The sequence below is a fragment of the Lipophrys pholis genome (assembly GCF_963383615.2).
Source record: "Lipophrys pholis genome assembly, chromosome: 15".
Lineage (NCBI taxonomy): Eukaryota > Metazoa > Chordata > Actinopteri > Blenniiformes > Blenniidae > Lipophrys > Lipophrys pholis.
Genome location: NC_137642.1, coordinates 17,747,268 through 17,769,285, shown reverse-complemented (window position 1 = coordinate 17,769,285; position 22,018 = coordinate 17,747,268). Strand labels below are relative to the sequence as shown.

Genomic DNA, 22,018 nt, shown 5'->3' with positions numbered 1-22,018 from the left:
AGTTAGACGGGTGACTGCACGCTCTGGGCGGGATTCAGAGCCGCACTCCTGCACCACCTGCTCCAACCCCATCACTTCATTACCTCCCCCGCCCCGCGCTTCTGCCTCACTGCTTCAGAGGAGGAAGTGACCTTTTTTTAATTTTTTATTTTTAAACATTTCCCTACAACTGATGGAGAGAGGAGAGGAGCACTGCAGGTGGTGCAAGTAAAATCCATCTCTGGCTCTGATGGCGTCAAAATCGATCTGAAACACTTCCTTCCATGAACCCTATGACACAAGATACTGAACTGAAGGTGGAAGATTTACACTCCCAGTGTTCCAAGACAATCCTCCCAACAGTTTGGGTCATCACTTCTTTTCTCCAGTCGAAACTCTTTATATCAAGTTATAGAGTCTTTATCTACATGAGGAGCTCCACACGAAGCAGAGAAAATACAAAAACTTATAGTTTTGAAGCAAAATGTTCATTCACAAAGCTCTTTATCAGTCTGTCGTATCGTGTTTACAGCCTTACATCTGTTGCCCCACAACACGGTCAATGTTTTACACTTGTGACAACCAAGAATGGAATGAAATAAACATCAACAATTTCAAGCCAAACTGCACAAACGAAATGCAGCCCTGATGAAGTATTATTACATTATTGACTGCAGTTATATGATTTTGAAAGGTTATCCTTTAATGACACACCAATCATTACATTATGGTCAAAATGTTATAATGATATTGGATCAAATATCTTATTACACTTTTAGCAATTCATTATATTCATTTTATTGAAAATGGCAAAAAAAAGATTGAATTATTGGCAGTTTTTGTGTTATTGGATAATATTACATTATTGGTTTTACGCTGCACCTTTAAGCTCCAGATCTTGGATGTACATCGAGAGCGCAGTCAGTGCAGATAAATGAAGCTGTTGGCTACTTGACACAACGTAAAGCTCATTTCCACCTCGCACCCTCCCCTCCAACAACCACCTGTCTCGCCCGGCAGCTCATTGGAAGCCGAGTCCCTGCCGACAGTCGATCACGTTTCCCTTATTATGGTTGAAAAGTCAGAGCTCATTGATGTCCTCGCAGAGTGCAGCAGCATCAAGAGCGGACATGTCTTTCAAAGAGCGCTCATAATAATTCACATTTGAACTGATATTTAAAAAGCGTTTTCAAAGAAAAACAGAGAGACCTTTCAAATACACAACAAACACTTTCTGGAGTCACCGGGGAGCTAAAAAGAATTTTTTAAATGCAGCAGCTCTCTTTCTCTCAGGTAATGGTGCACCTATTTGTGTTCATAATTTAAAAATGGCTATTTAAATCTACTATAGTCACTGTTTTTATAGTACTGGTGGAACAAATGACTGAGTATAATGTTGAAAAGAGCCCAACGGAGGGTCATTTTCTACAGCAGTTTACTATCTTTTAACCGCAGTAGTTGCTGTTGAAAAATGCAAATAGGAAAAAATCCAAATTAAAGTGTTGGCTATTGTAGCTGTAAAAAAAAACACCAAATTGAATAATTTACCAACTCCTTAAAAACAAAAGTTACAGGAAATTAATCCAGGTTTATATTTTGGCCACAACATTTACTTCAAAAACTCCTTTGCTACTAGAATGACTGGGTTTGTGTTTTATTAGAATTGTCAAGTTGTGAGTTAATTCTTCTGCTTTTTTGTTCCGAACACCATCAGATGTCAAACTCTGGTAGTTCTTCATCTTACTGCGTTTTTACTGAGAAGCACATTACAAAAGTGTGACAAGCTGGTGAATCTTGTCATCCAGAGAAAGAGCAACTTAGTGACTACTTAACCTCTGTTCTCTACTTTCCGGTAGTTTTTAGTATGTTGATGGATATAACACCAATAGTCCAGGAATTATAGTTATTAAAAGTCGGTATTATTATGAAAATATTTTTGACACAGATGCATCAAAACACGGTAAAATCAACATGTTGGATACCTTCAAGCAGTGATAAGAAACAATAAAGGGACTAGCAGCAAATCTAAAATTGTTCGCTGTTACAGTCAAACTAATTAAATGTTTTTTTATGATTATCCACAATAATGTTTTTACCAACCTGAACATTTGCTCCACAATTAGATGCTTTCTTGTACAATCAGATGTTATTTCGCCTCAATGCGCATATCTACCCTACAGTTCTAACGTGGGTGCTTTTAACTTATTTTCTAATTAAAGATGAGACAGATTTTTTCCAGTTTTGAAAAGCTCTTTGTGCTGATTGTTAAGGCCTTTCATGCTGACCCAAGCAGAAAAAAATTAGTCACATCTCATTGTTAATTCATTTCTACATCTGCAGCCAGGAGTGTTACCAAAAAAAACTATCTGAGTTGGCTACTTTAATCCTCCTTAAAACTAAATGTCTTCACATATATATCAAATTAACATGATATAGTGAGTTCATTACTGAATATCTTCCGAAATTGAGCTGGGAGAGAGATTTTCCATATATAAAATGCATGCATTGTATATAAATAAATGGACATAAATCTGTTTTCAAGCTGGAATAATGACATGTGTACTTCTACTAAAAACTCTGAGATGTACAAGACCTATGAGATGTTATGTGTCATGTTAACCACAATGGGAAAAAGGTCAAAGTCTGGAGGAGGATGGGGTAGATGGATGAGGGCTCTCATCCAGGTGACTAGTGTTTGAGTCAACATTAAATTTTGTGGTTACAGAAACATACTTGGTTAAAGCTAAAACGTAATCTTTTCAAACTGTGACCGAGAATATTTGGTGCCTAAAGTTAAACAAACAGCTATGAGACAAAGTAAAGAGCATGATTCATCCTTCACTGCTGTTTGTCTCCACCAGTAATAGTTCCTCCTATTCGTTAAATGTAATGTTCTCTTGGTCCTGCAGAGGGCGCATTCATTAACAAGCAGGGGAAGTTTGACTACTTAAGCCTTTATCAGGCAAGTGGCCATTTGTGCACTTAGTACATAAAACTAATAAAACTGACTTTATGCTTAGTATGCTCGTTTAAGTTATCCTGCCTCTATGCAAATAACACATCACACTGTTAAATAATAGTATAGACTACGACGATTTGTCCCATTTGAAGAACAATTTCACTGTTTTCAAAAGGACTGACTTTTAAGATTTAGAAAAGAGCAGTCTAAGAGCAAGGAAATATCCTTCAGAACCACCACTGGAAAGAAATGTTCCATTTCTGTCTATTACAGTGACTGCACTGTGAAGTGAAGGTGAGCGAGTGGAGATGGACCAGCGAGGTCAACATGAGGATGTGATGCGATTTGTTACACCTGACCAGGCCAGTATTAAGACATCTTTTCAGTCTTTTACATCTTTTTTTAACAAGTCCCTTCCAAAAATGTCAAGTTATTTCTATGGTAACTTCTATTTTATTACTACTACAAGTTACAGCCTGTAGTGATCTTTTGCTTTTACTGTGAAGGCGCCCTTGTCCTGGATGACTCACCGTGCTGAGCCTCCCGGTCATCCAGCTCCTGCCTGAGATGCTGCCGCTGCTCCTTCATCCTGGCGAGCTCCTGGCTGCTCCCCGAGCTGAGGCTGTGCAGCCTCTTGGCCAGCGCCTCCAAGCGGTCCCGCTCCAGGTACACCGCCTTCATCTCAGCTTTCAGCTCCTTGGCACTGCTGAAGTCATTACCTGGACCAGCGCACCACAGGAGGACATTACGCCTGCGCCGCCCATCAATGAGCTTCTTGATCATTAATGGTGTAATCAAGTGAGGCTAATGGTAGGAGATTCAACTAAATGAGGTAAATCGAGAAGATGTGATGTGGCAGGGATGTATTGGGACTCGGTTTAGTGGAAAGTTACCTGAGATGGCTGCCAGTTTGGCCTCATGCAGCGCCAGAAGCTGCGTCTCGGTCTCGCCGACTTTCCTCCTCAAGCTGCTGCCCAGTCTCTGACTCATGACCACCTGGGGATAAGAGGGACAAGCTGATGTGGGAGAGCGGGAGGAGGGGTGGGTGGGGGGGGGGGGGGGGGGGGTGGTAACTAACAAAACCTGTGCAGACACATGGATCCCACAGGACGCGCGCTTCTCTTCCAATTCCACTTTCATTCTCTCTGCGACACTCATTTTTACAAGACCTCACGGATTCATTTACGTCCTTCCGCGCTTGCCCTGCTTTGAATATACAGCCGAGCATCAGCGCACGATGCGCTACCTTGTCTGTAACCTTTACAAAGAAAAGAGAGTGCCTCTCCTTTCACACGGGCGCACGGGGGAAACGTGAAATCTCCATGAAAGATATCATTAGAAGGTCAGGGGAGAAAAAGGCCCTGAATGTCACCGTCTGATGGGGAAGCAGCACCTCAGCTTGGCAGAGCTCACAGAGGAGGTGACGGCCTGTCTGGCCCCCATCTGCCCTCAGTCTGTCCTTTAAACCGCTCCTCTTTTCAGTGTACACGCTTTGAGTTACAGCCAGATACAATCCCCATGATGCACTTCCCTCTTTTGAGGAACTATTTTCACAGCTCAAAGGGATGTGGAGACGGATTTTCGTCTTGAATCTGACACAGTTTTGTGCAACACTTTGAAAAGCCTGACAAATAGATTGGTATTTCTGAGGCTGAACATCTCCAGGGAGTTTTCTTCTCACAGAAAATAAGGAAACTGTGGGGTTTTTTTTTTTCTTCTTCCCCCAAACAGGCTTAGATAATATTATTTCATGAATTACACAAACTAGAAACAACCTTACAGTGCTATTCAGACTGTAGAAATGTGTGACAGTGGTGAATTAATTTCAACAAATCAGGCTTTTGTCAATTTCGAACAAGTCAATGGAGAAAGGAAAAAGTTACTTTCAAGCCACTGATCATTTTGTCACAGCGGGTGTGCCGTTTTCCACATGGTGGATTTCTCATTTTGGGAGCCAAACTTTTAATTTCTGCCCGACAATGGACAATCTTGTGATTGTGGTGAAAGTGGCCCTCGTGTTGAAAGCCTCCACCTGCCTTTGAGGTGCAGTTGTAGCGTCAACCAATCATTTGATGACGGGTTTCTAAAAGGGCACAGTCAAAAGAGAGGGTCTTTACAGCTCGCCCGGCCCCTCGCGGTGCTCCCCTCCCTACTGAAACCAACACTTTCCAGCAGTTTGCCGCAGCTTCTGCACCTTTCTGCTCTCATAGATCTATATCTATATACATCTTTGGAGCATCAGGGACACGGTTCAGACAACGGAGAGCGTGCAAAATCACTTGGACAAATATACGATAGGGAAACAGTAGTACAAGACAAAACGTACTAAATGTTCAGTTTTACTTCATTTCAGTCTCTTAATTCTCAATAGAAATGCACTCCTAGTTAAATAATGGGATGTATTTTTTGAATAGTACGGTATTGTCTTACAGAGGGTTTATTCAAAATGGCATCTCCTGCTGCTTTACACTCTTGCAAAAAAAAAAAAAAAAACTACTTCCTTGTCAAATAGAAACAAGCACATGAATAGAGACACTGGCATTTAGTATGCATATTGAACACAGTGGTGCTGGCACACGCCACATACTGTCTATTTTGACTTACTCCTCATTAGATATTCATACACATTCAGTCATTGTTGGCATGCGGAGAGGAGGCTGAGCCGAGCAGGAATAAATCGGGTCAGAGGAACAGTGGCTTACTTTTGCAGTAGCTTCCTTGATGGACAGATTTAATGCCTGCTCCTGCTCCTGGAGTCTGAGAAAACGGAAACAAAAATGTTAGAGTGCAGCACGAAAAGTCACTCCTTTCTCTTTCTGACATTAGTGGAAGTTAATGAGGATTCTGCCCGTTTTTTCTGGCATCATTCAGCTGCAAATCACAGGGCAGTTTACCAGCTATAAAAGAACTTACCGAGCCTAGTAACTTCTGTAATGTAGTTTCTACAGACAACTTGTGTATGGAAGGGAACAGATATAATTTAATATGTATACCGTTGCATCAAACCGCAGAAATGTGCAGCTTCACAAAGAGAATTTGTTATGTTTAAATTGATCTGAGTATATGCGATTTAGGTTTTTACAGAGGGCAAACATAAACACAAAATGCCGTAAAGTGGTTTAATAATGTTATATGTCTAAAAGACACATTCAACCTTAAACTCAGCTGATCAAACTCGTCACGGTGGCATCATTAGGGAACGGTTCCTCAAATGAACGGGCCATAGAAAACCTCTGGGATATGCTGAGTCGCCTTGCAGAGACTTCTAACTCTGTGCCCCGGAACCTGAATGACCTGAGGGCCCTTCGAGTTGGGATGCCTCAGCAGAAAAAAGGGGACCGCTTTGTTTCAATACATTGTTTGAGATGTTATTTGCCCTAATTTGCACTATTTCTGACTGAGCCATTTTTGTTCTATCACGAGTTTCAGAAAACAATTTTTGCAAATTACTCAGGATTATTTGCACTTTTACGCCGCATTCAAAATTCCGCCATTTTGAGTTTGCGAAGCATGAACGCACATTGCATGGAAACACTGCACTGTACAGTTTCATTACACTTGATGACATCATTACAATGACAAAGACATGCGCTGGTAATTTACTGCAGTTCAGAGAGTCTGCTGCGACTTGTATATTACATGTTGATATCACGATAACGATAAATTTGCGACATACCGTATAGCTTTAATTTGCATCAGAGCCATACCATGAGGATGACTTTGTGTAATGGTGCATGCTGAAGTCAGAAATAATGCAATTTGATGAGGAATGTGAAATTTCTGGTTGTCTGGAATAGATTGTCTAGCTGGTGCATTACACGTGAGCGATATAAGTTGTACTGATATTGTTTTAAACAACAACCAACAATGTGGGAGTTGTCCATATATATAAAGTTCTGTGGTATAATGTCGCTCAATTGAGATGAAATTAGGCTTTTTACCTTTAAAATGATTTTGCATTGAGATGAGCATTTCTGACATCTGGTATCAAATAAGCAACATCATAACCAGACATGTATGTAAACAAGCTACAGGACAAACCATTAATCACATTATCAGCTCTGAGAGATATAAATCGATTAGTCGATGGAAATTTCAGCAGAACATCTACAACGTTATGTACAGCAGTCATCTCATTCCATAAAAATGATAACGCACTTTTAATGTAACTATAGCTGGTGTTCAGACGATGTCTGTCTCCAAATGTCAGTCTTACTGTTGCTTCTTCTTTTGTAGGGATTCAGCTATTCTGGGAAAAAAAATGGATTTCTTTCATCCATCGATTGTACAGACACCCACACAGAGAAATAAAGCCTTGATACGAGAAAGAAATGTCTGGTGCTATTTGAAAGGGGAAATGGAACACAATCACCACAATGACCCGGAGCACGCCACCCGGATGTGTGCAGCTGAATATCCAATCAGAGGTCGCAATTTCAATCAGCGGCGAGAATAAATGCATTCCAGTCGGGGCGAGAGGATGTCAGATATCAAATTATGCCAGCGGTGGCGGGTCACATCGCAGAGAAGGCGATAAGTACAATTTACATGTCTTTCTAACAAGTGCCAAAGACAGAGAGGCTTTCCACAGTGATCCTTTGCAGGCTATTAACTTCAGAGGATATGATGCAAAGTAATCATTAGCATCTGAGAAAAAAACCATTAAAATTCAAAGCAGGCTCAAGCAGGTGTGAGAGAAGAGCTTTGAGAGAAATAAAGTAGTTGTGACTGCTGAATGAGTCCTCTCTGAACCTGAAAAAATCAACAAATCCCTCTTCAAGTCTCTCACATTCTCACATTACACCATATTTGTTTGTCACAAGCTTTTGTTTGTAAAGATCTACAGTAAGTGCTTTCATTCAGCAGAGAAACAAAAGCCAGATGGCTCATGCACGTGCACTGCTTCCAACAAAGCGAGTAAATTTAGAGGCGAAAACATCCCGTGTTTATCCAGCGTGTATTGCAAGGTGTTGTTATTTGGGATTATAATTTGGTAGGATTTTTAAACAGTGTGATTTGACTCAGTTTTATTGGCAAAAATAGAGTACTTCCTCAGACTGTCACTCTGCCTCATGATGCATTAAAGTGGGGAATATTTTGTCAAACAAAATGCAGCCTCTCCTTTCGAAAAAGTAATTTAATGATAAGAACAGTTCAAAATGTAATGACAGATTTAAAAAAAAAAAATTATAATTACTCCTCCGGTAGTCTAACTGACATTTACAGCTCTTTAGCAGCCCCAGCTGGTGACACCAGGTACTGCATGGAGACTCAAGCACAAAGAGAGATGATGTGACTATCAAATGTGATGTGACACTATGCTGTGTTATTAGGTTGGTTGACAGAGCGATAGATAAATGAAAATATGATAATTACTTCCATGTCACAAGTCAGCATGTCAGAGTTAGTAGATTTTTTTTGTCTTTATAACCACATTAGAAACTGTGAAGTGTCCGCGCGCCGTTATGCTGAATATCATGAAAAAATCTTTTGAATCAGAAGGAATTGTTCTATAATGATGAGTTCATGAGTAACTAGGAACTGGAAAAGGTTTCTTCTTCTACCGACGTCATATCTACATTGAGATAAGTTTTGCAACGCTGATGACCATGCGCCAGGATCTTGAACTCCTCACTAGTAAAAAGTCCCTTTTCCCAGCAGGAGCTTTCAGAGCGCTCCCTCCACATGGCAGCAGTTCAGGAGATATTTAACAATTGTTTTCACGAATGCAGCATTTGTTCATTTTTTTTTTGGTTTTGTGATATTCTCAAGCATGAATAAGGACACTCCCTCTCAAAACTTGAATAAAACAGACTTGTAACTGAAATAATTTAAACCGGCCACAGTGCAGGTTACAGGTTAGTGGATGGTAACCACAAATGAAACTCATGTAAAAATACATTTCACCAGGTGAACTTCATTTCATCTCTGTGCATGTGTTAATATTATTGATGAAGCAACATGTTGCTTTTTTGTGATTGTCATGGGAACACTAAATTGGGAAATGGGACTTTCCCAACTGGTACCGACATCAGTTCCCAAGTGAAAGAATGCAGCAGTAAATTCTAATATCCTGGATGAAGTGTGGCTTTTTTTTATCCATTGAATTCTCTTTTCTACACAAAACCCTAAATTGATACCTAATGCCTTTATTCTTATCTACCTATTATTGTTATGATACCGACTGTTTCTTCTGTTTACACAACGTTTATGTGATATTATTCTTCATGTAAGAAATGATTAGTAATACCTTCATGTAACAGCTCCGAAAATGTTGGTGGTCTCACTGCAGTCTCTCTTTTGTCTCGGTATTAAATTAGTATATTAAAATCTACAATGACATTTTTACATTTTGTATCCATGACAAAGAATTTGCTCATAAACCACAAGCATATTCCAAAGTTTGTGCTTGTTCTGAATGTCAGATATAACCAAAAATAAATTTGTATAATACATTTAGATTTAAATACCCGTCAACAACTTCTCACTTCATAGTAAAGGACATTTTTAAGTGTTAAACTCATCCAGTCAAATCTCAGTGAGTCTAGTGATAAACAAGACAAACCATCAGAATAGGTGCCAAATGCAAATGTATACAGTGTGAAAACGTTTCCTCACAGTAGAGAATAATTCCCATTTCCCACCTACCTTTGCACCTTTTTTCTGCCGCTGTGCAGTGGAGCCTCTCATCAAGTCAGTAATACATCAATGTATCTGCACCGAAGCGATTGTTTCCTCCTTTCAGCTCTGACCACTCTCTATTCTCAGTCCTGTGCCAGCTAACAGCAGGTATGATTCAGTAATTACCTGCAGCTTTGCAACAGAATCTCTTTTTTAATGAATAGTGAGGAAAAACAACTTCATCTAAATCTGCGACTGTCTCGTCTTTTAATAGGATTAAAAGCTTTTTTGCAAGATCGGCGTAAAAGCAAAACCTCAAAAATCGCCCATCAGAACTTTCACTGCATTAAAGTGGACTCAACTAAAATAGCACATTTCACCACTTGACCAGTTGTTGACCCGCTCTACCAACTGACCTGAGGATGGAGGGCGGGGGAGCGACGGAGATCTGCGAGCGGTTCTCAGACGTGACCAGGTCCTGCAGAGTCCGGCTCATGTCGCGGAGCTGGGCCGCGGTGCAGCTCTTCAGCACGGAGCTCTCCAGCTCCTCCACCTCCACCTGCTGCTCCTCCTGCTGCATCTGCTGCTCCAGGCGGCGACTGCGCTCCTTCAGCTCCGTCAGCTTCTGCTGCAGCTCTGCGATCTCCCCCTGGCACACGGTGCAGAAGGTTTCATGTTCAAGTTTTATTTCTTAGATTTTGCTAAATTGCAGTCAGTTGATGGAAACCAGAACCCTGAAAGGGAAACAAAACTTTACATTTTAACAAAGTTTTTAAAATTATTTGACGATAACTTGCTATTTCAATTGGAAGTCTCAACTTTGAGATCAGGAGCTTCATAAGTAAGTCGTGGTGACAGTTTTTTTTAAGACTTTTATAAGTCTTTTATTTAACCTATACTTAACCAGGAAGAAAACCTTTTAAAAAGGAACCTGGACAAGAGGTCTGCATCATCAGATTCTAAAACGAATACATTTGATGGTGTACAACAATTGAAATTGTAAAATGCTGCCGAATACTATAGGCAAATTATATTCTTATAAATTCTATTATATTATCAGTTTTTTTGAAAGTGTAAAAAATATTAAAAGCATTCACACTGATTAAACATAGAGGTACGATTTGGCCACAATCACCTGTGATAATGTCACAGGTTTGTCCGTCTGTCAGTAAGAAATAAATGTACTGTCGGTTTGTATATTCTCCAAAAAAGAAACACTTTAATGGCAAAAAAAAAAGAATGAAATTTAATGTCAGGAAAGCTCGTCACTATAGATTTGCTGGTTCAAATCTAACTGAGAACAGGTCAGTGTCAAGGGTTCCGGAGTGAGGAAGTTAACCCCCGACTGCTCACGCACGCACACACTCACACGAGCTGAATTTACCTCCACAAGTCGTTTCTCTTGAATCAGCCGATCTTTTCGTCGACTTGGACCCTGCAGTGAGTCACATCGCTCCCCTGCAAACAGCTCCGCACCCTCCCTACTAAGCAGCCACAGAAAGACGTTGTGAGTTTCAATTCTCACTTTGACACAATATTTTCGATCTCTTTCAGTGTCAACAAGGTTAATCAAACATTTAAAAAAAAGAAAGATATCCATTTATATGTCAACAACGGTAACTATTCATGTGGATGTAAACAAAAAAGAATGAATTACAACAAAACCGGTCTGAACTCGTCACATAATACACTGATAAAGATAAAGAAATGTAATTAGTTACCGAGGATAAGCCTGGGATATGACCTGATTTATAAATGACATATTACAGGTATCCTGCACATTAACACAAATTCTACAGGTTCTTTAACGTCTGACAGCATTTATTAAATTATATTGGATATATTATTTTTTTCTTCAGGAGTCTCCTGAAAACCTGTTTTCACTTATTTATTAACATTTTTACACATAATACACAATAACCTGCAGTTTCTTTATAATTATTTTCTTCTGCTTGTTTTAGTGAAAAAGACATTTTTTTATTTCAACCACGGTGCTTGTGCAGGTTGTTGAAGCTACTTATTATTTTCTCAGTAATTTGATCGGTGAAATGGGTGAAACTGCGACATTAAAGAGGTGAGCTGTGTAGGTATGTCTAGATAGAGTTTTAAAAATACAATTGTTCAGGTATACCTTACTGAAAATTAATCACAAACATCAGTACTTTCTCCTCTTTACACTCCTGAAAATGGCTCGTTACTTGTTTGAGCCTGTATGATTCAGAGTTACAGTCAAAGTATCGCTTATCCAGACTGAAGGTGCAGAGGTTGAACTTGATAGGCATTGTGTTACATCACTTCCTGTTTATGTTGAAAATAGAAAAGTTCTTTCAAAAGTTTTTAATGAAATTCACAATACGTCTGTATCGTAATTAATGATTCCTCCAAAAATGCTATTTTGTAATAAAATTGAGTAAATTTTCAGAAACTCTATTGTATTTTCATTCAAGTCAACATGCTCAATCTGTATTTCTACCTATACAAAGCAAGTGAAGACTTTCAGCAGCTCTGGGTTTTTGCTTGTTTTACGGGCTTTTGTTACGTTACATGGTTCAGGATATTCTCAGGAGGCCACACCTGATTTCCTTCCTGTCAGAGGAAGTATTTCGGAGAGCTTCCGCTCATCGCTCTGCGCTAAAACACTATAATAAAGAAGAGAGCATTATAATGGTGGCAAAATAATGCTTAAAAACTCATAAGTAATAAAATAAGATTAGAACCAAATAAAAATTATAACATGATCTGATAAGCAAAGTATATATTTACTTCACTTCACCTGCTGCTTCACAGAAGCAAACCACGATGAGTTCCAGTGATGCATCATTTATTGTCAGTGTTGTGTGTGACTGACCTGCGCTGACCGGAGTCTGCCCTGTGGAGGGCGCCGTGCACCACCTGTCTGAGCCTCTCCAAGAAGAGCGCCACCCCGGGCTGTCTGGAGGGTAAACCCAGCCTCAGGGCTCCTCGCTCTCTGCAAAGCTCCTCCAGCTTATTCCCAAAACGCTCAGCTTATGAAGACACACAAGCACAATCAGTCAATATAAACATCTGCAGAATCAGCAAGTAGTTCAAACGCACAGTGAAACTATCGTAAAGGAGTGAATCACTCCTAAAAAATAAAAAAATAAAATGCATTTAATGCTCTGAAATTTTAATTCAACTTTAGCTTTTATAATGTAATTTTCTGTTGGTGAAATACAATTTCGATTTGAAATTAAAAAATAATTCAGTTTGAAACAGAACAGTAATCAAATGCTGGTTCACTTTTTGTCTGAATTACAACAAACAGTATGGCTCCATAGTTTTACTGTTTATACAGGTGAGTTTCATTAGTTTGAATGGCAAAAGAGTCGACTCGTGAGGAATACTCTGTGTGCAAAAGTACATCTTATAACAACTACAACACCATAACTAGAGATTCTGTTTTGTATTACCCTTAATGCATGTTATAGTAATAGTAGTAGTAGTCCTGTGTCAAATTAAACTTCTACATGCTGTACAGATAAAGACGTATGGCACAAATGCACCAGCTTTCAAAGTAGCATTAACAAAGTGGCATTAACAGAAGTGACGTTCACTTGACGGCTCCTCCTTGCTGAAGCAGATATCGGAGAATTTAAACTCAATTCTCTTTGAGGATCATATGCATCAATTTTTTATATTCTGCTTTGTCTGTGGGAGAAGGCGTGCATACATTTGAAAATGAGAAATCAGTTTCATAGTGAGAAATTCAATTCAGTTTGTGCTGGCACAAGATTTAGTCCACATTTTAGGGTCCTTCTGTGGATATCGAGTCCTGATTAAATTACTCATTGATTTTCAAGGTATTTTTTGGCGTCTCACCTCGGTCACTAATAATCAGTCGTACTGACCTTAACTTTACAGCTGATTCTAGTGGGCTCATACTTTAGGTAAAGAATGCAACTTTCTACAGGCGGAAAATCAAGACAGTAATTAAGCTAAAAATGTTTTTTGTTTCTTGAAAACATGATCTCATGAATAAATATTTTTACTGGTGGAAAAAAAAAAAAAAAAAAAGACAACTCGATGAGCACAAGTGGAAAAACGTCCCTGCCCGTGTTTGCTGTGCACAGTATCAAAAGGCAAACAGAAAGTGCGACAAGACGAGACTTTACTGGCCCAAATAATCACTCCTATACTCATCCACAGCAGATGTATTTATTTCTGTCGCAGGGCCCAAACAGCAGGTCAGAGTACAGTGTTCTTTCAAAATAAACTCTTCTCACGTCATGTAGACCAAAACATTTGGGTCAAACAGGAACACAATGAGGCCAGTTTCATCTCGAGACGGATTCATTATGAGGTGCAGGTCACATCCATTAGGTTCAAAGACTTGTTAGTGCGTTTCCAGGAATTTTCAAAAGTCACAAGGGTCAGAAGTTAAATGTTGAGACGAGGATAAATGGAATCACTGGAAGTCAATCAATGACAAACTTGATTCTCGGCTTTTTTGATGCACGTCCTATTTACACAGATACTCAGACTTGCTTTCTTTCAAATTTTATGAAAAATGCCATCCGTATGAGGCTCCTACAGTTTATAATCCTAATTTTATATCCCCGTTCAAATGTAAGATGACTTCAAAGGTCAACAACTGAATGACGGTCTGGCCTCCTCTGGCCTCCTCTGGCCTCCTGCGACCCTGGCTGAGTGGACGGGGCGCCCCCACATCCCTGCTGAAGCTCCACCCCCGAGCTAAACCTTCTCCAAAGCTGATACTCAAACTTAGATAGATATCACACATGGTGTACAAATTAAGTATTACTAATTACACGTGGCACAAGCAGATTTGAGCCACTCAATCCAGTCAATCCAGTAATAGGATTGGTGCAGTGTTACAGTCGGTAAACAAATTATTTCTCCAGCTGTGATTAATGTGTCACTTTATTAAAATTCTCTGCAAGATCTGAATCAACTTAGCAGGAAATCAAGCCAAACTTTGATGCCAAATCAAGGGACACCATCTACCGTGTGTATGGCTTCAGAGGCTTTCTGTCCCGTCGTGCGACCCGCATAAACAGGAGGACAGTCTTCCCCTCAAACACAACTATAGTGAAGCAAAGTCTTGGTTCACCTGCGTCGTAGTCGTCAGCCAGAATGGCTTTCTGCTGGAGTCGCTGCAGCTTCAACATCATGGACTCAATCTGAGAGGGAGACGGAGCAGACGGGAGACGGAGCAGGTTAACCAACAGTCAGCACAGAGGTCAATGACCCTTAAACTCCCGCTAGAAAGACCCGTTAGTGCAACGGCCGTCACTGTGACACTGGGTCACAGAGTTTGGGGAACCGACGATGCCATGTCAGCACAAAACTATATAACTGTGTTTCTTTTTTTCCTTTTTTGGATAACTTGTGGATTGTAAACTTTAAATAAATATATCTAAATGAGAAAAAGTCTCCACTTTGACTAGTGATAATGATCAAACCTTTACAATCAGTTTTCTGAGGTGAAATACTCGTTGGTTCGTCTCGTTCGAGTATAGAGTATTTCAAGCAAAAATGATAGAAGAGAAATTAAGTGTATTAGTTTGGAATTGTTTTTTTTTTTTTTTTTTACATGATATGCATATTAAATATGATGCGACAGAAAGCTTTGTTGCGTTGTTTTGTACTAAGAAACTACAAATATTGGACATGAAACATAATAAACATAAAATATTAAAATGTCAAAGTTCTGATTGAATGCTAGACTTCCTAATGTTATTCAAGTTATAATATATTACAGTAACAGCCACTGGCATCCGAAGCCAATAAAAAGCATAACTACTTCTTGATCAAATATTTGAAATGAAAGATTAGCACATTTCATTTCATCTTCTTTAGAGTTACAATAAATTATATTTCTAAAAATGTGTGTTTTTGCTAAGAATCATGAGCCTTTTGCTCGACTTGCAACAATCTGAAAAAAGGCCTCTTCCCTAACCTGTCTCCCATCATGGCAGCTCACCCCACATTTTGAAAACCACTGCTTTGCAGGACTTCTTGGAACTGGTCGCGGTGTAAAATGAATAATAACTCCAACACGTGGGGTCGATTATACCCACCGTGGTGTGAGTGCGGTTGTTTTGGAGGCAGTCGTGTAGCACGCCCTCGTACTTCTTCACCAGGTAGTCCCAGCCTTGCTCGGAGGCCGGAGAGGCGCTCTCGTATCCTGAGGTCACGGAGGAGGCGGAGGCCGTGTCCGAGTCCACCGACAGTGAAGAAGTGACCTCTATGTCCAGAGATCGGGAGTCACAGTCAGGCAAGTGAGGCGTTTCCTCTTTACTCCCCAAAAGATTTTCCCGCCAAAATGTCCCACCGAAAGTCCGCTCCTCTTTTTCTAGCCGGCTCCCTGCGGCGGGAGCAGCCAGCAATTGGACAGTAGTCGACTGGTTTGAGTCACTGTGCTTTGTGGAGAGCGTTTCTGGTTTTGCCTGAGGTGTGTAAGGTGCTCTGGCTGATGGATTTAGTGGTTCTTTTCCCTGAACTGGTGCAGTGGTTGTGTCTGTTAGGGATTGTCGGATGAAACTGAAGCTGGAGTTAAAGGATCCCTCTGGCGAGGCCTGTTGCGGTGGGCTTCGTCTGGACCGGAGTTCATCGGAGGATTTACTGCGAACAGGACTGCAGTTAAAAGTGGGAGGAGGATGTGCAAGAGAACCGAGGAAACTCTGAATCTTACAGGAGCTGCAAGCCAGTTTATCTGGCTGCTGCGGATTCATTAAAGGCACTTTGACGGCACGCGTTTGACTCAGTCTTTCAGTTGCATCAGCGATGTCAGAGTGACGTCCAGATTTTTCGTTCCTAATACAAGCGGTTCTCCCATCCTCCTCTTCATCTTCCTCCACCTCCTCCTCGTGCTCCTGCTGCAGTGCGTTAGCAGCGCTCTGCAGTCTGGACTGCTCTCCTCTCATGTACCCCGGTCTTCGATGGAGCCTCTTACGTCCGGTGCTGCCAGCTGTCCCTGACGCTCTGCCACCTGTCGATGGAGAGATTAACCATTAAGCTGGACAACTCGGTCATGAGGAAGATAAAGCATGAGCTCATAGGGACAGCCAGGATTAACAGTACAATCATGGCCTAAAGCAGGAAAATGTGGCAGTAATTAAGCCAATTATACAGTAGAACGCATGTGTGTGTGAAGCAACAAGACCCAAAATGGCCGTCACCAATTCCCAACAGCCCCGACTCTCCATGCTTGAAGTTAACGTTGCAAAATGAGTTAAAAAAAAAAAAAACAGCTGTGTGATGTTTCCCAGGGTGCTTCTCCAGCTGTTGGGAAATACCAAAGCCACACAGTCATATTTGGGTTAGGACACACCTCTCGGTGGAAAAAGGAGCCACATGAGGATTGTATGAAAATTGGAATTTGCTCATTTTGGAAAACGCTGCAGACAACTGGCCTGCTGGGATTGAATCGTGACAATAAAACTGCTGAGATGTGAGCCGGGATGTTCATGTTTCAAACTGAAGAACTACTTCATGTGGCAAAATGATGAGCTCTAGAATAGGTCTGATACCGTTCTGAAAAAATGTGCATCTAGATATAATATATCAAACAGAAATCAGTGATTAATAAATGAAGGACCATTTTCACCACTTTTAAATATTAACACCTTGACCAGGAAAACAAGTATAAAATGTAAAATGTGAGAAAAGAGTTGTCTACGTTTAAACATTCGACTTTGGCATTTACTTGTTGAATGCATGTCCAATGTTCAGTTTCACTTCGGCTTTGGTAAACTAACTCTAATGAAAGGTGAGAATGTGGTGTCCGAGGATTTTATTTTCTTCTGCAGCAGGAAACAAGACCCAAGGGGGTCCACGTACTAATAAAGCCCTGCAAGCTGAGAGGAAGAAAACACAACTGATGGTGAAAGACTGACCAGGGTAACTCTTTGAGGAACTATTTCAGGCAAACAGAAAAGTTAAAGTCTGAATGAAAGTGAGAGAAAGTAGAGCAAAACGATAAAGTCTGGGTCGTGTTTGGCGCCGGACACCTGCTGCAGCGGCGTATGATTTGTACGTAAAATGCGTAGGATTCAGATGAGGAGGCAGGCTGAGATGTTGGGAATCAACAGCCTCTTTGTGTCCAGCTGCGCTGCTCCCTCCGTCGCTGCTGCCTCCCCATTTTCTCATCCCCCTCATGCACACACTAAAGACACACAGGGGCACAGTGGCGCTTTTGTGCCGAAAACAGTGCAATCAGTCATACGTTTGTCATCGTAAAACCCCGTGAGCCACTTTCAAAACCCTAACAACACAACCGAGTTTCATTGGGGAAAAGCTGTACTGCTGGAGCATTACGATCAACTATTGGAGGCACAGATTTCCCTGTCTCTAAAACCATCCACTGTCACCACAGAGGAAGAGACAGTAAAAGACACCACTTCAAGGAACGCTTAAAAGGAAGGCAGGATTTATAGTGAGAGTGACACTGGGGTGTTCCCGTGGTCTGCCAGCTGTGTGTGTAATGTGTCTGTGTGTGTAGAGCAGAGGACCCTGTTCAATAAGAGCTTTCCGTCCACTGGGACCCCGGTGCCACAGCTCCAGTTACACTCGGCTCCATTAGTGCTTCTTTGCAGACGTGACCACTGTTCCATAGCCAATTTAAGAAACCCAACACTCTCTGTAGGTATACCCAATACTATCGCACACCGTCTCCCATCTGCTGTGGTCAAAATATCATTTTGAGACCACTCTCACATGTCAAAGACAGCCCTGCCATTGAAAGGAGAGGGACTTGTTGAAGGTATGTTAGTGTATCCTGGTCATACTTCGATTACACAAAGCCAGTTCTTCTCAGTAAAGGGGAAGGAAATGCCCCTATTGTGTGTGTCCACTAGCATGTGTGTGTGTGTGTGTGTGGCGGGGGGGACAGCTACATCTCAGTGGAAGCCTTTCAGAAGTATGTCATTTGCAGCTTCCTGTCAGGATTTGTGCTAAAACCGTTTGCCAGGAATTCCGGCAGAAAACTCAAATAAGCACAAGAGAGAACTGAAGGGGCTCGACACCAGATTAAACGATGGCATTGCAACAATGGCAGCACTCTAAATCCAACTTGTTGCCAATGTTGGGGAAACTGTGTGCAAAGTGTGAGAAAATGAAATGTCCCAGCCAGAAGAGGCGAGATTATTTACCTTTGCAGATTAAAGAGGCCCTCCTCGGAGCCCTGAAGTTAAACAGCGCTTCCCATTGGTCGCTGAAAGCGTTTCAGCTGATGAGCAGAGGAATGCAGAGGATCTCATAAAAACACAAACGTTTGAGGAACCAGCTCTGCACCCTCGGACACACACCAGCAGATCTGCCTGTCAGCAGACTCCGGAGAGGCAGCAAGGCGCTCCACAGATGTGAAACGCCTCGTTGCTTGTGACCAGCCGCGGCAGACGAAATGTGGAAGTGAGAGTTAACCACGAAATCTATTTATCAATCTGAAAAGATGCCTGGATCAGTCAACAGGAACTGTAACATCACTGTATGACTGTCCGGCATTACATCTCTCCTCTTCTCCATTTCCTTTGTGGTCACGAGGATCATAAAGCAGCCCAACATGGTGGAGTTGGTGGATAAAACATAATGTCTCCATTGAAAAACATCAAATATGTAAGACTGGGACACATTTTTCAACCAATACACAAACTGGGGTAGAAGGTGCTTCTGAAACATTTATAGAAACTGTCTAGCTTCAGTCACTGGGCTTAGATGTACAGTATAATATGAGGATTGACTTTCTGAGTGTTGGAGAACTTTGAGCTGAAAGTGGACAGAATAAAGAACAAAAGCCAAAAATGGCAATATCTTTGTCCGATGATGGGCTCCTTCGATTACCAGAGCCAGATTGTGACCATTTCTTCCACAAGAGTGTATGAGAAACATGGCTACTTGGTAATGAAAGGGAGGTAATAAATGTATTTGACATTAAACTAGAAGTAGTGATGCAGTGATTACAATTGATCAATGGAGTTTTGTAAAATTGCGTACCAGCCGCATATAATGTAGACTGAAGCTGCACGTGGCCACGTCACTTATAACTTGGAATATCTTCTTACAAAGAGCAGGGGAAATCAACAACATCTCTAGTTTGCAGGTCTTTACACCGACTTCAAGTCACTCTGAGAATTAACATCAAAACAAGACTTCTGGTCAACAAGACGGAACGGCTCAGGCCTTTCATTTCACCTGGATCAAACATGATTTTTTGTTACCAGAGTTAAAACAAAATCTGCAGAAGCTGCTTCTAGTTTTCATGCACCAAATAGTTGGAGCAAGCTCCCATAAACTGTGATATTTTCAACTCAACTCTTTAAAACAGACTGAATACCTATTTGCTGCAAACTTTCAGCAGTCTTGTATTGCATTTTGTTGTTATTGTGTTTTATTCTAACATTTCAATGCTTAGATTGTTCAACATTTTTTTCCAATTTTGTATTTATTTTTCAGTCTTTTTTTGTTGTTTGTGTTTGTTGATGTAAAGTACTTTGTTGCGGAAATGTGCAATGCAAATAGAGTTGCCCTGCCTCCCAGAGAACTGACTCCTGTCCAGTCTGAACATAAAGAGACAGAAATTGCAAGATACACTAAATACAGGGATGTGGCAGTATGGAAAAAAGTATCCAACAAGCATTTAGTCACCTGAAACTCATCATTTATCCACCTGATGATTGTTAACTTTTAGACTTTAGAGATGGTTGAGATCATATTGTGAGTTCATGTCAGTGCAGCCAACCAGCTGGATGATAAAGAGCAGAGATCATGTCTTTGTTGAGCTGGAACAGTTCACAAAAGTCAACCACTGTGTGCACAATGAAAACCATCATGTGGAGACTGCATCCTTTACTGTTTCTTCATGTTATGACCATTATTCACTGTAGGTTAGTGTTTTGAGTCGCTGTAATGGGAATCTCATGGTGAAAGTCCAGAGCTGCTCTGCACAACATCAGGTTCTGGTTAATGTGAGAACAGCAGCTGGCTGTAGAACTTTTCCTTACCTTCAGTGACTTCGCAGCAGTGAAGCAGAGAGCCGCTGCGACTGTCAAGTCCCATCAGTCCCGCAAACATCTTCATCAAAATGTCTTCAGAAGTCAAACAGTTTCAGATCCCCGGCTTTGGTCGGACTTACAACGACCATGTTTGATGAGAAGCGGAGCCTAGCGAAGGGACTGATCTCATTTCCGTTGTGGGAAAACCGAGCCCAGACCGGAGTTTTGGTTTTTTTCTCCTCCTTTTTGGAGCATCGTGTGAAATCGGCTTTTGTCTGCAGTTTTGTCGTCCTCGACAAGCGTTTCCTGACACAATTCTCACAGTTTTTACGCGTCTCCTCCGCGGCAAACAAGTGAGCGCCTTTACGCACGAAGACACTGTGAGGAGAGAAAGAAATGTCTTCGTGTCATGTTTCTTTTTTTGGAGAAAATGAAATCCGATGGTGAAGTGTGATGGTGGAAGTCAGAGTCCAGACACGTCTGTTTGTATCTTCGTCGAAAAGTCGATCATAAATCCGTTAGTCGCTGCGCCTCCGCGCCGCACCGCACCGCACCGCTGCGCCGCTGCCGCGCGTCCTGTTGGAGCAACGTGAGCAGCTCCTACGTGTTCAGGAATTTGACTCCAGACTCCTTCAGACCGCCTCACGGCCGCAGCAGACAGCCTGTGAACGGAGCGACAGACGCAGCTGTGGATTCAGATCGTGGAGGAAATGTGGAATATCAGATAAAAATGCTCCATTATCGTCAACCCACTCACATAATTCAGCAGAGTGCAAAAAATAGTTTAGTTTAGTTTAGTTTAGTTTAGTTTAGTTAATTAGCTACAATACAAAACAAAAATGTCCAGACTTGTGTATGATGGGGAGCATGAGGAGGAATGAACAAATGAACAAAGTTCTGTATAATACTTGACAACAGTATTCCGGGTGGTACTTCCACCTTCTTGCTTATAACATAACTCAGTATGCACTGAAAAGTACATCTTTGTCTGCACACTGGGGGAATCTGTAAGAACAAAACTAGACCCCACATAGAGCAGAGGCCTTTCACCCTCCTTCCCACACATCCCAATGCTCCTTTCACTCCACTTGGCTGGCTGATGAACAGAACTGATGATAAAAAAAACAGCTCAGTTCAGCAGAGTGCAGCCATTTCGTACCACACTGATTGGACAAAAGGAATTAAATGCATTGCCTTGCTGCAGACTGACATAACCCGGCCAGGGCTAAAAGTAGACACCAGACTGTGTCATTTAGAAAGTCACGCTGGCCACCTGGAATTAGAAAGGAACTGCCATCACCAAGTTGGGTTTTTTCATGTTTTTGTACGGGACAGGCCATTCCTTAAACCTATTTGGAGATTCAATGTACAAATAAAATAAAGCAAAAAACAGCTGACAAATACATTTATATGCCCTTGATATTTATTTAGTAGTTTTGGATGTAATAAAGTGGAGTACTGGTTAGAACTCTCACATCATCGTGAA

At 41.2% G+C, this 22,018-nt stretch overlaps 1 protein-coding gene across 1 annotated transcript in view; it reads right to left on the bottom strand.

Annotated features, from left to right (window-relative positions):
- disc1 (DISC1 scaffold protein) overlaps positions 1-21,083 on the bottom strand; it is a 52,228-nt gene extending 31,145 nt beyond the window's left edge. Inside the window, exons 1-9 of the mRNA XM_080481585.1 lie at positions 20,542-21,083; positions 15,622-16,532; positions 14,652-14,721; positions 12,408-12,564; positions 10,944-11,040; positions 9,976-10,208; positions 5,641-5,695; positions 3,832-3,934; positions 3,469-3,657 (exon numbers count right to left, since the gene is read on the bottom strand). Coding sequence (XP_080337711.1) covers positions 3,469-3,657; positions 3,832-3,934; positions 5,641-5,695; positions 9,976-10,208; positions 10,944-11,040; positions 12,408-12,564; positions 14,652-14,721; positions 15,622-16,532; positions 20,542-20,617 — 1,891 coding nt within the window. The 5' untranslated portion in view covers positions 20,618-21,083. The remainder of the gene's footprint in view (positions 1-3,468; positions 3,658-3,831; positions 3,935-5,640; positions 5,696-9,975; positions 10,209-10,943; positions 11,041-12,407; positions 12,565-14,651; positions 14,722-15,621; positions 16,533-20,541) is intronic.
- Positions 21,084-22,018: the final 935 nt, after the last annotated feature.